This window comes from Conger conger, chromosome 2 (genome assembly GCF_963514075.1).
Source record: "Conger conger chromosome 2, fConCon1.1, whole genome shotgun sequence".
NCBI lineage: Eukaryota > Metazoa > Chordata > Actinopteri > Anguilliformes > Congridae > Conger > Conger conger.
Window position 1 is genome coordinate 74,635,471 of NC_083761.1, and position 15,340 is coordinate 74,650,810.

The window sequence follows — 15,340 nt, forward strand, 5'->3', positions numbered from 1 at the left end:
CCACACTCATAATGAGTCACGTAGCACGCTAAGCTCATTGTCAACATCAGTTGACACCACCGAAAAAGCATTTAAAACATAATAACAAGAAAATAGCTCAAGGAAAAAGGACTTGGCAGAGAAAAGATCACATTACATTACATTACTGGCATTTGGCAGACACTCTTATCCAGAGCGACATACAGTTGTTTAGACTAAGCAGGAGACAATCCTCCCCTGGAGCAATGCAGGGTTAAGGGCCTCGCTCAAGGGCCCAACGGCTGTGTGGATCTAATTGTGGCTACACCGGGATTAGAACCACCAACCTTGCGTGTCCTAGTCATTCACCTTAACCACTACGCTACAGGCTGCCCCATGTAAATTTGGTAATGCCTTACCTCGCTGTAAGGCTGACGTAACACATAGCAACTGTAACAAGATGGATTAACGGATCATGTCAGTTGATGTCATACGTTTATCTGTGAGGGGTTGAAGTAAAGTGTTACCGTAAACTCTGTGCAGAAGGCCAGTCAAAGACAATGGTTTGGATGGCAGATTCCGTACACATGTACAAACGCAACCCACAGCTACATTTACGTCTGCTCAACAGAACAGTGCTGACGTTACCACACCCATGACCCCAACTCCAGATTACTCCACCCTCTACCTCCTGTAGCAATAACATCCCTCACCTCCCCTTAACCCAGATGCACAGAAAAGGCTCAACACTCGCTTTCCTGTTCAGGTTCAGAAACCGTGGGCTTCTCCTTTCCAAGCAGTGTTACCTGAAAAAAGCCAGTAACTGCCACCAGGTGAAACTTCCCCGCGGCTGCAGCAACCCCTCCTTTCAAGGCCAGCGGGAACCTGGGCTTCCATGTGGTTCTGTGCACGTACACACACACACAAACACACTCACACACTCTCTCTCTCTCTCTCTCTCTCTCTCTCTCTCACACACACACACACACACACACACACTGACTAAATAAAGCTATTTCCCTCTGCCAACCTCACTTCCTCTTTCATTGTGAGAAGGGCATCGGCCTATCGAGAAGAGGAAGGCACACAACACACTGCAAGGATCCAAGGCAGAGAAATAAGTTGAGATTCACCTCTGAATTCTCAGAACTGATGAAATGTCTTTCACTACATGAGAGCAAACACAGAAAAAGCAATGCAACAACAACAAAAAAAACACCCCCCTCTCACCCACCGAACTGCCCATCCCCTTCCCAACTCCCTCCCCCAGAGCAGTGAATTGTCTTAACAGTCAGAATGGAATGGAGGTATAATCCACACGCCATACTCGAGATAGGTGATCTCTTGAAATACTATACCTTGAAATATAGACTGTAGACTGTTATTCAAAATAGTAGCATAAGTATAGATCTGAAAGTTCTCTGATTTAGCATGCCTGCCCACAATTCCATGTAATGATCTGTAATGACAACTGTGTACCAGCGTTTTTTATTTATTTCTATGGTTGTCCACCTCATAGCTTTCAGTGTACATTAATTCAGCAATGAGGAAGTGAGACTACAATGCCTGAAGCCCCCAGGAGATCTCGTTCAGCTGTTTTCAGAGGGTGCCCTCTGCTGACCAGTTTGGAAATTGCACAGATTTGTTTAATCGCATACAGCATACAGTGAATGCTTACCAAGACATTTTGTTGTGGTGCTATATTTGTTCAGTAAATTAAAGAGGTCAGTTGTAATGATATGAATGATGAATGATGTCTTACAGGCTATTGTCCAGTTATGCTTTAATGACAACAAGAAATGTATTGATAGTGGGTCATTATAATTAAGCAAGAACAGAAGATTCAAGTCACTTCATAGTTTGCTGGGCAGCCCATGTGGGCAGAATGCACCATGGCATTGAAACACGTGAAAAATACTATGCTGAAGTATAACTGATGCGTACTATTTTATACTTCAATGTACTTGAAGTACAGTATAATTAAAATGGATACCAAATATAACCAGGTATACTGTTTGTTTCACAGGGGAGTAATACTACACCGCTCGTCCATAGGAATTTAGCTAATGCTCAGCTCATAAATGTGAAAAACATGCTATACATGCATATTCATGGGTTCAGATCTGGAAACTGGGAATTGCTTTGTGGATGGGGGCATCGTCATCTTGAAAGACACCCCTCATACGTGGGCTGAAGTCCTTCACTGAGTACCTGATGGATGAGTGCCCCCTACTCCTATGTTTATAACAGGGCAGTCATGTTGCCATGGAGGCGTGGATGGTTGTGCAGTGGTTGTGTTGCTGCCCCACACTCTGTGCTGAGCCATTCTGTGTGGGCCCCTGTCAGCTTCCTGTCTCTGAGTTACACCATCTCTGCACAGCAACCCCTGCAAGCCTGCACTTCCCCTCTGTGGTTAGGCCTTGCAACACACACAGGATACTCACACACACGCAGGACACGCACACACACAGGATACTCACACACACGCAGGACACACACACACAGGACACACACACACAGGATACACACACGAGCAGGACACACACACATACCGTACACACACACACACGCAGGACACACACACAGGACACACACACACACAGGATACACACATGCAGGACACACACACACACACACACACAGGACACACACACACACAAACACATATAGGCCAAATACACAAATACAATTGCATGTGCACGCACACACACACATTCTGCCTCTGTCTTGTGATTCACACCGCAGAGAGGTATACAAATATAGCCACCAGAACATTTTATTCAGCAGTCAATTAAAACTGATGTTTTGACAACTTCTCACTGTGCTCAAAAACAACACATACACAGTCTGTAACATGGACTGTTATGATAAACATGGTGCCTTCGTGCTACACACGACTGACTCCAGTTTTCAGAGGGCCCAGTTCTGAGCGTTAGCTAAGTCAAGGATCACTAAGGCTAGCATACTGAGAGATCGCAGTAACCCCGGGCTAGCTACAACCCGCAGCTCAGCAGCCAGAGAAGGGCCCGATATAGACCACAACGTAAAACTGAGCTTATTACACATCTGCCCTTAAAGCACTGGCCCGAGTAGCTTATTAAAAGTGTGGCAATACCACATTGCATTTTTTTAAAAGAGCAGAGAGAGAGGAAAGTAGCAACACAGCCCAAAAACGTACATTATGAAACTCATACTAGTTGGTTAGTTTGCAGGCCTCCTTAACTTTGTTCTGAAAGAGTCCGTTTTTGACTCTGTTGGAAGGCACTCCTCTTTCAGTCTGTGCAGAAGTGAACTTTCACACTTGCCTCTCCCCAAACATGGGTGGGAAAAAACAAATTTTCACCCTCCCTCTGAAAACAAACTGAAAAGCTTTCGGCATTGCGTTTCCTCCGCGGTTTCACTGCTTCACCGGACTGACACGTTTGGCATTCAAACAGCCAGACAAATGTTCTATTTATCTAATTTTATAGGTAATCTTATGCATACAGTATTAGGTCTGCAGTCACTGCAGCTGTTTCTCACTGATGTAAATGATAAGAGAATTATAAGAAAGGTTAAACTAAATCCAACTAACATGGCAAAAAATATTCTCAAATGGATTTATCAAACTTAAGACATTATAATTTATTTGGACTCACTCTACTTAGTTTGTGACGTAATAGTATATGAACCAAAAGTATAAAAACATGAAGCATTAGATATTTTGTGTTCTCATAAAAAGGAAAAGGCTGTTTAATTTTGAAGTTGTAGTGTTTTTCATATTTAGAACATCCATCCTCAGCCTCATGACTTTTTCCTATCACCTGTAATACTGAGGCAAAAAAAGTTCAGGAGTAAGCATTATGATAATAGGTCACACTTTACAATATGGGTACATTATTTAGCATTAGCTTGTGCAATAATCAGCAACCATGAACTGTTAATTAATGTCTCAGAAAATCATTATTAAGTCATTCATAAAGACATTAGAGAAAGTTACTTAAGGGATCTATGCCTTCAGCATAATAATGATTACAAATAGCATGAATGAATAGTTAATTACGGTTAAGTAATGCTTATTAACCACTCATGCATTTATGAAATGTCAATTATGTATTTCATAGGATGTTTTCACCTATACAAAAAGGGTCACAAACAGCATTAATTAGCGGTCAATTATAGTTGCATTAGTTATTAGTTAACAATTAATTAATGGTGATTACTTCATTAAGTAATGATAGTAAATGGACCCTTATTGTAAAGTGTGACCAGATAAATAATGCCTCATATATTAGATTTATGCAATACACCCAGGATAAACTGCTATTGGCAACAGCTGACATCGTGAATAATAACTTTACATGCAGACACCATTTCACAGTGTTGAAAATTCATTGTTTTTTTTCTTGAGAAGTAGTCCATGGTTCATTAAAATGCTGTTTTCTAGCTCCTAAAAAGCCTGGTTGTAGGACTCGAGTGCAAAGCTATCAATAATTCACTGTTCTAATATTCTTTCTTTATATATACACAATAGATATACACGCAAGATAATTCATATGATAATTCACTGAAATATTTCAGTGTTCAAGAGTCCTCCTTTGTGTGTTGTCATCCATAAATCTTCTTCACACAGGCTATTCAGGGAGAAATTCCAGGGCGGGAGAACACCCACCTCCCTGCCCTAGGAAAGTTTACTTCTTGTACCTGTAATGACTTCCAGCAAATGATTAAGACCTGAGGGTGGAATGCAAACCAGCAGGTTCTGTCACCTTCAACCACTGGAACTATGCACCTGTGACGTATACACACCGCTCCCGGAAAACAGTAAACACACGACAGTGATTATCTTGTTCATTATGGCATCTTAATACCGAAAATATCACGTCTACGGAGCATGTTGTATTGCTCAAGTTCAACTCGAGTCCTCTGAAGTTGTTCCTTCTCAGATGTTTTTCCGCCTTAGAAAAGCTGATCACACAGATCAATGTCTTAAAATTCTTCTAGGCTTCTGTTCTTCATTCTCAGGATATAATGCACGGTCCCTTTTCTGATTGCTCCTGTGCTTTCGGGGCTAAGAGAGATAAAGGACACATTAACATCCTTACATTACATTACATTAATGCCATTTGGCAGACGCTCTCATCCAGAGCGACGTACAGTTGATTAGACTAAGCAGGAGACAATCCTCCCCTGGAACAATGCAGGGTTAAGGGCCTTGCTCAAGGGCCCAACAGTTGTGCGGATCTTATTGATCGGGGATTGAACCACCGACCTTGCGGGTCCGAATCATGTACCTTAACCACTACGCTACAGGCCAGCAGATTGCCAAATGCCGAAACAACAAAAATGGGTGAGCATTCTGCGATCATTAGCCTTACAGTGAAACTGAACCCCAATTTAACCATCACTTGTAATAGAGAAGGGTTGAAGAAGGAAAGCATGGACCTACCCTCCCCTTCCTGTGAGTTAACCTTCTGCAGGGATGAGTTTTTGGATCCTCTCGATAAGGACCCGAGCCTTCCTTTGATCTGTGGGGAAGCCTCTTTGTCTCCAGATTTGTCCCCCGGCTCCTTGTCCACGGGGCCCCCGATGGTGAGGCGTGGGGGGAAGAATTTTATAGACCTGCGTGAAGCGCGAGTAGGGGAGGGAGATGAGACATCGCCGCCTCCGCCGTTCAGATCGGCCGTTTTCACCCGGAGGAGACTCCTGATGCTGGGCTTCTTCACCAGTAGAGCGAGTCCTTTGGGCCGTCGCAAGCTCCCTTTCCCCTCAGAGTCAGCGGGCAAGTCGGGCTGCGGGGAGGGCCTGTCCGGCCTCTCGCTGTTGGCCTTCAGGATCGTGTTGCTCTGGGTCGCTGGCTCAGTGGGCGACTCGGCGCTTGAGATGTCTTGCAGGGAGCCCACCACCAGAGAGTACTTGGGGTTGTAGTACTTGTGCGCCGGGATTTTGGTCCTGATGTCCCGGGGGTCTCCCAGCTGAAGCATAAAGCGGGAGGTGGGGGGAGGGGCCTGATGCTCGACCTTTGGCCGAACGGGGGCGGGCATCGGCGCCAGTTCCTTCTCGATGTGGAGCTCGCCGTAGAGGTCCACTTCTTCGGAGACGGCGTAGAGCTCTCGAAAATCACGGTCGAAGGTGTCCACCACGTGTCCTGTCATGAGGAGCATCGTGCTCCGGTCGATCCGGGAGGAACTCCACGTGAAGCTGATGGACAGAAAAACAAAACGCAACTTTCACGACACAGTTGTTAAATGATCGCTCAAAAATGCCGATGAACTGGTAGGATCATGCTCACTGGTCATCCCATGGCTGGAATTCCATTATTATCAGCAGGATTGGTAATCGTTTTAAACATTTTAATCAATTTGAGACTAATATAGACATAGAAAAAACACTGTCTCTCACAGAAAGGATCAGAATAGTAAGCGCTCACCTGTATGACCCGAACATGACCTTGTCTCCATCTACCAGCATGTATCTGTTGCACAGAGAGCCCGGGAGCTTCCCAGGAGCCAGCAGTAGACCGCCCCCCTGTACTGTCCGCACCCTGATGTTCTGAGGGTGACACACACGCAAACACACACACATACACATGCATGCATGCCCATACACACACACACACCATTGGATAAAGGTGGCATTAGAATCTTCATTTCATTTAATGTTCATCTGAGAAGGCACAATGCCAAGAGACGTAGCATCATTACTGCAAGTTTACACCAGGTTCATGTAGCTGATGTTCTGCATACAGAGATTATCTAGAGATTATGCTAGTTTCCAACTCCCATCCCTAGTTAGGCTTGTTTTGCCTCATCATCATCAAGTCAGTGGGGATGTTTTATCAGGGCAGTTGTGATTTTTATGAACGCAGCTAAAGATAACTCACCCTAAGATGCCGTGCGCTGACCTGCAGCCGACTGCACATATCCAGGAAGTGCGGCTCGCCGCCTCTGTCCAGCAGGATGTAGACGGAGACGCTGCGCTTGCAGGCTGCGTCCAGCAGGTCCTGCAGGATCTGGAGGTCCGTGAGAAGGTCCATGACCACCGCCACCACCTGCAGCACAGCACAGCCTCAGGATGGGATGACTGTACTCTGTACACCAGTGATAATGACATCTATCACCTCTTCACCCCTCTCTGTACTCTGTACACCAGTGAGACTGACATCTATCACCTCTTCACCCCTCTCTGTACTCTGTACACCAGTGAGACTGACATCTATCACCTCTTCACCCCTCTCTGTACTCTGTACACCAGTGAGACTGACATCTATCACCTCTTCACCCCTCTCTGTACTCTGTACACCAGTGAGACTGACATCGATCACCTCTTCACCAGTCTCTGTACTCTGTACCCCAGTGAAACTAACATCTATCACCTCATCAGCCCTCTCTGTACTCTGTACACTAAAACAGATAACATCTCTCGTCTCAGTAGCCCTCTCAATAGTCTGTAATTAATTAATTTAAATTGTGTTATTTAGCTAACGCTTTTATCCAAAGTGGCTCACAGTTTATGAGACTAAGCAGGGGACAATCCCCCCTGGAGCAATGCGGGGTTAAGGGCCTTTCTCAAGGGCCCAATGGCTGTACTATTGTGCTATCAGTCCTCTCAATACTCTCTACACTAAAATGGCTAACATCTCTCACCTTATAAGCCCTGTTAATTCCCTAAACACCACTAAGGCTAGCGTATCCAACCTTATCAGCCCTCTCCTCAAAACATCAAAGACTTTGATTAGACTATTGGATACGTCCATAGTATAACTTCATATATTTGTCAGGACAGTTGATTTGCTTAGCAACGTACAGTTCAAGAGAGACAGAAGTGTATTGACATACTAAGGTGAACAATCGTATGAGACTTGGCTAACAACATTCTCAAACTTGCAAGTAAAGATGTGCCATCATTAAAGCACTTGCACAACTGTGCTAAATTATTCATGTTCATTCATTACATGAATATTTGCTGATGGTATGCTAATCTGACACCATGGAAAGGCTTTTGTCTTAATCGAATGACAAGAATTCAAACATTGATGTTCAGGAAAAACTTGTTTGGTTAGTCTGAAGAGGGTTCAAAGTCTTTTTCTCTTCACTTGACATTTAGATACTCTCACTGAGCACTTTATAAGGAATAACTGTTCAGCTACTTATTCATGCGATTATCTAATTGGCCAATCATGTGGCAGCAGTGACATGCATAAAATGATGCAGATACGGGTCAGGAGCTTCAGGTACTGTTCACATGAAATGTGATCTAAGTGACTTTGACCATGGAATGATTGTTGGTGCCAGACAGGGTGGTTTGAGTATCTCAAAAAACATCCAGTGAGCTGCAGATCTGCTGGCAGAAACGCCTTCTTAATGAGTCAGAGAAAAATGGCCAGACGGGTCAAAGCTGACAGGAAGGTGACAGTAATGCAAATACCCACACATTACAACAGTGGTATACAGAAGAGCATCTCTGAACACACAACATGTCAAACATCTTAGTGGGTAGGCTACAGCAGCAGAAGATAAAAAATAAGTCTAATAAATACCTAATAAAGTGCTCACTGAGTGTATATTCTACCTGGATAAGCACCTGCTGAACACCCTGCTGAACACTCTGCCTGAGCACAAAGACCATGTGAATGATGCAGCTGGGGTAGGCCATTTTTTGGTAATATTTGGTGACATTCTCTTCACATTCCACCAGCTAGCAATAAAGTAACTGCTCTGATATCTGTGACTGTTCAAGGACAGATGTTCAGGGAATTCCGTGTTTCATCGCTTCCCGTAGGCGGCACGGATGGTGCAGTGGGTAGCACTGCCACCTCACAGCAAGGAGGTCCTGGGTTCGAATCCCCGTCGGCCAGGGCCTCTCTGTGCGGAGTTTGCATGTTCTCCCCGTGTCTGCGTGGGTTTCCTCCGGGTACTCCGGTTTCCTCCCACAGTCCAAAGACATGCACGTTAGGCTGATTCGAGAGTCTAAATTGCCCGTAGGTATGAGTGTGTGAGTGAATGGTGTGTGTGCCCTGTGATAGACTGGCGACCTGTCCAAGGTGTATTCCTGCCTTTCGCCCAATGTATGCTGGGATAGGCTCCAGCCCCCCTGCGACCCTGATCAGGATAAGCGGGTTCAGATAATGGATGGATGGATGGATCGCTTCCCGTAGCTAACATCCAGTGAGGGCAGCTCTCAGCCAGGAGCCTTACCTGTCTATCAGAAATTGTGGCACACATCCTGACTGACTGGAGAGGAAGGGGTTGGTTTTTCACCACTGTATACAGTCAAAATCTTTCTACTTTTGGCCAGATTTGCTCGCGCCCAAAGATCGCCTACCCAAGTTTGAAAAATACTGGCCAAATATACAGTAATCGTGCAATTTGTGTTTCACAGAAACTATTTATTTTTATCTTTGAGTAGCATTCTGAATTTAGTTCATAATCCAGCTTTACACAAGATTTCACAAGATTTTTTATCACTACAAAAAAAAAAAGATTCACAACTTGTAATAGCCTGCATTAACAGTTCAAAGAAACTGTAAACATTATCATGAAATCTGAGTCATAAGTGTGCCTCTCGCAATAGTAATGACAAAGTGTGTTTTAATCACACTGGCAAAACAGTGTGAGTGATTTGCTGATCCTGTAATGCCTCATTTTTCAGCGTGAAAATGATTGTTATTACACGGCTAATGCTTTACTGAGGCCCAGGTCACCACATCAGCTGCCTTATGCAAAGACACAAACCACTGTTGTCACTGATGCGCCAACACGCATGGAAATGCATTCAAGAAGGCACACACCACCATTAAAACAACAAAACACATTTACATAATACATTTAGCTGACGATCCTATCCAGAGCGACTAATGAAACATCGACACATAGGTTTAAAAGAAATTCCAAGGAAAACCAATATATGCTTCAAAGGTGAAGACACAAGCTTTTAACGATGCATAACTCAAATATGCATTTCCTGTTATCTCCCGACATCTGATGACACTGCAGCTTTTTTTTATAGCGAAACAACTTGTTTCAAAACACACAGCCTCTGTTGTGGCCCAGAACACACACTGCAAACTTCCCAGGATGCCCTGGTCTGAAATGTCCATCTGGCAGCGCTGCCATTTCCTGGTTCTGAGGGAGACCTGATGGACCAGTCTGCATTTAGATGACAGCGCTGATGAGAAGGCCATGCCAGGACTTCCCCACTGGCACAGTAATCACACTAAACAAACGCAATTGCGCTAAACAGATACAACAGGCCTAAACAGACAAGTGCATATGTTGAAAAAGAAAGTATAGTCTGTATCAAAACAAGGCTCTTCATTTATCATATGTAGGACAACTCTTTATGGTGCCATGTAGAATACCCTTAGAAAGGTTATCACTTTCTGAATCCACACAAGACTGTGTACATAGTTTAGTACAGTATAAACATTAATTAGAATTATCACACTATTACTGTGATTAACCCTTAATTTTATCAGACAATTCTAAATGTATAATTTATGAAAAATGGAAATATAAAAACAAATTTGTTAAATAGAAAACGTTTTTTTGGCTTTTAGTGCACTTGCTAGTCTTAAAGTGACTGTACATTTGGGGTGCCATTAAATCCCAAATGGACAGAATAAATATGTTGTTAATGTCTCTCTGAGAGGCACAGGAGACAGTCAACAGCTCACTGGCATGAAAATAGAGCACTTGTCTCATCACAACTGTAACCAGACTCAGACACTGCTGAGAGAGCTCAGGGCAGGGGAAGCACCAACAGTGAAGTAAATACCCACAAACCACTGCACATGTAAATACACTTATCTGTCCTGAAAGTCATTACAATTTACCTGCATTGCTGATCATTTTGTAAACATACTGATGTTTTCATGGAAGGAAAACTATTGAATAAACGTTCAGAATGATTGCCAGGCACAGTGATGTACTGGCAAACACATTATCAGACAGACAAGAGTTAGCATTATGAGAGGGATGAGTAATCATTATTTATGACAACAGTTGCATGGAGGATGCCATATTAAAAAGACTGTTTTCATAATGAAAGTGATCATTCATATGCACTTGTAAATCACAATGGGCAGATATGACAATGATAAAAATGCAGAATAACCATGGCAACTGCAAATATTGTTACTCATAGCAGCCAGAGAAAAATAAACAAATAATTAGCAATCATGGAAAGCATAAATAAAAAAAGAAATAATATGTACATTTCTGAATTGTATTCTGTGCTTTTCTCACTCTTAAATTGCATACTAGAATTCCTATTTATTATAGACAAAAACTAGTGTAACTTGTCTGAGCCAAATTACATACAGTAGCATTCAGCACTCTTTTTGACTAATACTGTATTTTCTACATCAGACAGAGTATGACTGATGCCAAATGGGAGAATTAATATTAGGAACCATGGCAATCATTATTAGGTAAACGTTGCTCTGAAAACCCAGATAATGGGCTCAGGTTGTCTTGTATCTTCCTCGGTAGAAAATAAAAATTTATATCATTTCAGTAAAAAAAATGTAAAAATGTTGTGTCTGGAAAGCTATGCAGTGTTAATCTATCTGTAATCTTCCTGTCACTCAGAATATACTTTATTTTACAGCTTTACAGACAGCACAGCTAACACAACCATTTTTTAAGCTGAAGTGAATGGAGGATATTTCCCACTTTATTCAGACCAACTGCAACTTTGGAAGGTAACAGTAATCTAAATCAAATCCAAATTGTAGGTTATCAACTACACACACACAAACACACACACACACACACACACACACACACACACACACGCACACGCACATACGCACACGCACATACGCACACGCACATACACACTTGCATGCAGACGCACACACACACACACACACACAAATACAGTAGATATACTGTAGATACTTTCCCCAGCTCGTTGATGTACAGCGGGAAGAAGTGTGCTTGAAAACTCACTGAAGCACTCGGAATGACAGGGGCTGTGGGATTCCTGCAGGCCGCCATCTCCATGTCACTGTTACCACTGTGTGTGGGTTTGAATAACTGGTTGTTTAGGCTGTGATGCAAGCGAATCCCTTTATCGTACCAGACATGATTGTAGATAATAATTTCACCCCAACTTTCCCTGTGTGTGTTTGTGCGCGTCTGTGTGTGAGTGTGTGCGTACATGCGAGCGTGCCTGTGTGTGTGTGTACGTGCGTACATGCCTGAGTGCCTGTGTGTGTGTGTGAGTGCTTTTCTTCAAGGTTGCTGAAGGCAGGGTTTTTTTCTGCTGTTTATTCACACAGCTGTTCCCTCCCTCAAAGTAAACCTTCCCTGTCCAACCTGCAAACAGTGAATAATCCAGTGCAGCCCGGCACCGCCACAGAGCCGGACTGCTCCAGCAGGGCTGACACAGCAGTTGTGTGACTTACTCGGAAATGGCATTTAAAAGTAGTGACAGCGTGGCTTACAGCTCTATTAAACTGTTTCATGGGCCAGGAATATGCACCCCCATGTCCTGGAATGCCACAGTCTTGCTGGGAGTCAACATTATTCCTAAACTTTCTCCCCCTTGTTACCATTGTCCAGGTGTTAGTTCCAGACAGGAAGTCTGTAGCCTAGCGGCTAGTGGCTAAGGTACATGACTGGGCCCCAGACGGTTGGAGGTTCAAGCTCTGGTGTACGATAAGATCCACACAGCTGGAGCACGGACCTTATTTGTTGGCTGCACATTCATGCTGCAAATCTCCCATCCCCCACATCCAAAAGGTGTTTATTGGATTGAGACCATTGGAGTATAAACTGAACAAACTCATTGCCACATTTGTCGAACCAGTTTGAGATCACATGCACTTTGTGACATGGTTCCGTATTTTGCTGGAAGTAGGTATCAGAAGATGGGTAGACTGTGGCCATCAAGGGATACACAGTCAACAACAATAACTCAGGTAGGCTGTGGTATTTAAACAATGCTAAATTTGAATAAAGGTGTGCGGCAAGAAAACATTCCCCATGCCATTACAAAACCTCCACTAAAACTCCACTAGACAGGATGGTTCCAAGGATTCATGTTGTTTACTCCAAATTCAGACCCTATCATCTGCATGTTGCAGCAGAAATTAAGATTCATCAGACTAGGCAATGTCTTTCCAGTCTTCGTCTGGCTAGTTTTGGTGAAAATCCCAGGAGATCAGCTGTTTCTGAGATACTCAAACCACTGTGTCTGTCCAGTGAAAGTCACATTTCTTCCCCATTATGATGTCTGGCCAGAACAACAACTGAACCTCTTGACCACGTCTGCATGCTTTTAAGCACTGAGTTGCTGCCACATGATTGGCTGATCAGATAATCACATATATTACATATATGATGAATTACACATTAGATATATGCTTTTGGGGGGATTAGGACTCTCTCTGGAGTTTCAGGCTAGCACCAATCTGGACAGCCATGCTGTTGTATAGCTGAAGTTCCTTCCAGAAATCTGTAATTTCCCATCCTGGGAATATAAACACTTCACTTTCATTCTATTGTCTGGGCATGACATCCCTCCTGAGCCAGCCACTGGCTGTTACATAATGCTGCTCAGATACTGTGTGAATAGATTTTTGTAACTGAAGTAAGTGAAACTCAGGCAAACTACTCGGTCACAGATTATCAATCTCATTTTTGATGGTCTGACCTTTTTGCATTCTGTGTTTCTGCTTGATTTCTGCATTCTGTGGTATAATACAAGTCATTATAATTGTCATCCATATTCTAGTTGATCCTCTCATTCAAAAAGTTAACATATTTATTAACTATGAAAGCTCTGATGAACAATCATTTTGAGACACATTGAGTCCAAACCAGCAAATACTCCAACCTCCCAGGTTTGCTACTAGCATACAAAAGCCTATAACATGTTTTACTGGTTTCAGTGGTTAAATACTGTGTATGCCTAAAAACTAAAACCATACTACACTTCTCACTTTCATTTCTCGAAAACGATAGATAAAACTTCCCTTTATTTATAAGATAATGACGTCAATAATAAAATAAAATAAAAAACTATTTCATTATTAAAAACAAACGTAACCCATGAGGGTACAAACAGTTTACGCCATTACCACCGCGTACGTTTCATACCATGCTTGTTAGTAGTATTAAAAATAAATATGAGCGATGTGTATTGAATGGTTAAAGTCATTTGCAGTCAGAAAACACCGAAGAGAAAGGGATTCCGTTTAGGAGTCATGTGATGGACACTCAATCCCTGAGTTTGTCGCTTCCTGCAATACTGGACGTACTCTTACCTTATTGGACTCTTGAATCATTTTCCGTACCACTTGCTTAATACGAGGACAATTTTCTTTCGGCGGATTCGTGTGAACCATTACTCGTGTTACTCCTTTATAAGAGCTGCCGTCTGGCCAGCCAATGTCTAAGGGTGGCACCTCAACATCTGACATTTGGGGCCAGTATGTGGAGTGGATCCCCGAGTCTCGTTTGACCGTCTGGGCCGGCGCCGGCGCCGAGTCCAGATTATCTTCACTGTCCGTGCAGTGTTCCTGAAAAGTGTGCCGAATGGATTTGATCTCCCTCGCAGAGAGGAAGTCATTAACCTTGTCCTCTTTTAGCCTGTCTTTAAATGCGCCGTCACCGTTTATCAGGAGCTGCTCAAGCGCCGCACGTTGCTCCTCGCTGTAGTAAAATTCTGGATTTGACTCCATTATTTTTTCGTTGATATGACCATCGTCCATGCACATCAATTGAGAGTCTGCCATTGTAGCTAAAAAAAATACCGCCTCCCTTGTTATTTTTTTAGGCGCCGGACGCTATCCTCTCGCCTTCACTATACCTGTGTGTGCAATACAGGAATGCTACAGGTGCGCTGAGAACTTACCCATAGGGTGAACGGGGAGGAGTTATAGTTAGTAATACAAGTAGTCTTCTTTGTGATCGTGTCCATATGAACGGGGATTAGCACGACTGAATGTGTAGCGGAATGATCAATTTCCAGCTACTCTCACCTGGTTAATTTCAGCGTTACAACAATGTATCTGGATATCTTCGTGTGCCTGAACACCTGCCCCTTTTACCCAACAAGTGCCCTTGCCACGATGGTTTGTTATCTGCCTTATTTTTGTTGCTGTCATTAATTTTCATTCATGTTGGTAAAATGTATTCTGTACAATAACTGGCTTTCCTCAACTTAGTAGGTTGGTGTGCGATAAATTTACTCTTGATTTGAGCTCCTACCCCTCATAAAATCTCATCAGAAGTCCTGCGTACGGACTCCTGATTTCTTTATAGGAATCAGAAACATACCTCAATCTTATGCTATGAATTAGCAAAACATATTTATCTTACTATTTTTAAAATAGGTCCATAACATTTCTTTTTGGAAAGCGGAAATCCACTGACCAGGAACCAGAATCACT

The 15,340-nt window shown here is 43.1% G+C and overlaps 1 protein-coding gene across 2 annotated transcripts; it reads right to left on the reverse strand.

The window, feature by feature from the left end:
• Positions 1 to 2,710: 2,710 nt before the first annotated feature.
• On the reverse strand, positions 2,711 to 14,918 carry LOC133122354 (protein FAM83F-like). Of its 2 annotated transcripts, none has more exons than XM_061232303.1 (5): positions 14,803 to 14,918; positions 6,821 to 6,988; positions 6,368 to 6,489; positions 5,387 to 6,138; positions 2,711 to 5,008 (listed from the first exon to the last, which is right to left on the reverse strand). In XM_061232303.1, the coding sequence occupies exons 1-5, from the start codon at positions 14,866 to 14,868 to the stop codon at positions 4,959 to 4,961; spliced, it is 1,158 nt and encodes a 385-aa protein (XP_061088287.1). In that variant the 5' UTR covers positions 14,869 to 14,918; the 3' UTR covers positions 2,711 to 4,958. The 2 variants fall into 2 exon arrangements, with proteins under 2 accessions (XP_061088287.1, XP_061088286.1); XM_061232302.1 differs by lacking the exon at positions 14,803 to 14,918 and adding an exon at positions 14,213 to 14,760.
• Between the last annotated feature and the right edge of the window lie 422 nt (positions 14,919 to 15,340).

Bases quoted from the DNA above. Each gene is read 5' to 3' on its own strand.
- LOC133122354 (XM_061232302.1), bottom strand. From the start codon at position 14,683: ATGGCAGACTCTCAATTGATGTGCATGGACGATGGTCATATCAACGAA. The intron at 6,989-14,212 runs GTAAGAGTACGT...GCTGTGCTGCAG, and splicing joins TGATTCAAGAGTCCAATAAG to GTGGTGGCGGTGGTCATGGA. The intron at 6,139-6,367 runs GTGAGCGCTTAC...TCTGTCCATCAG, and splicing joins GTCATGTTCGGGTCATACAG to CTTCACGTGGAGTTCCTCCC.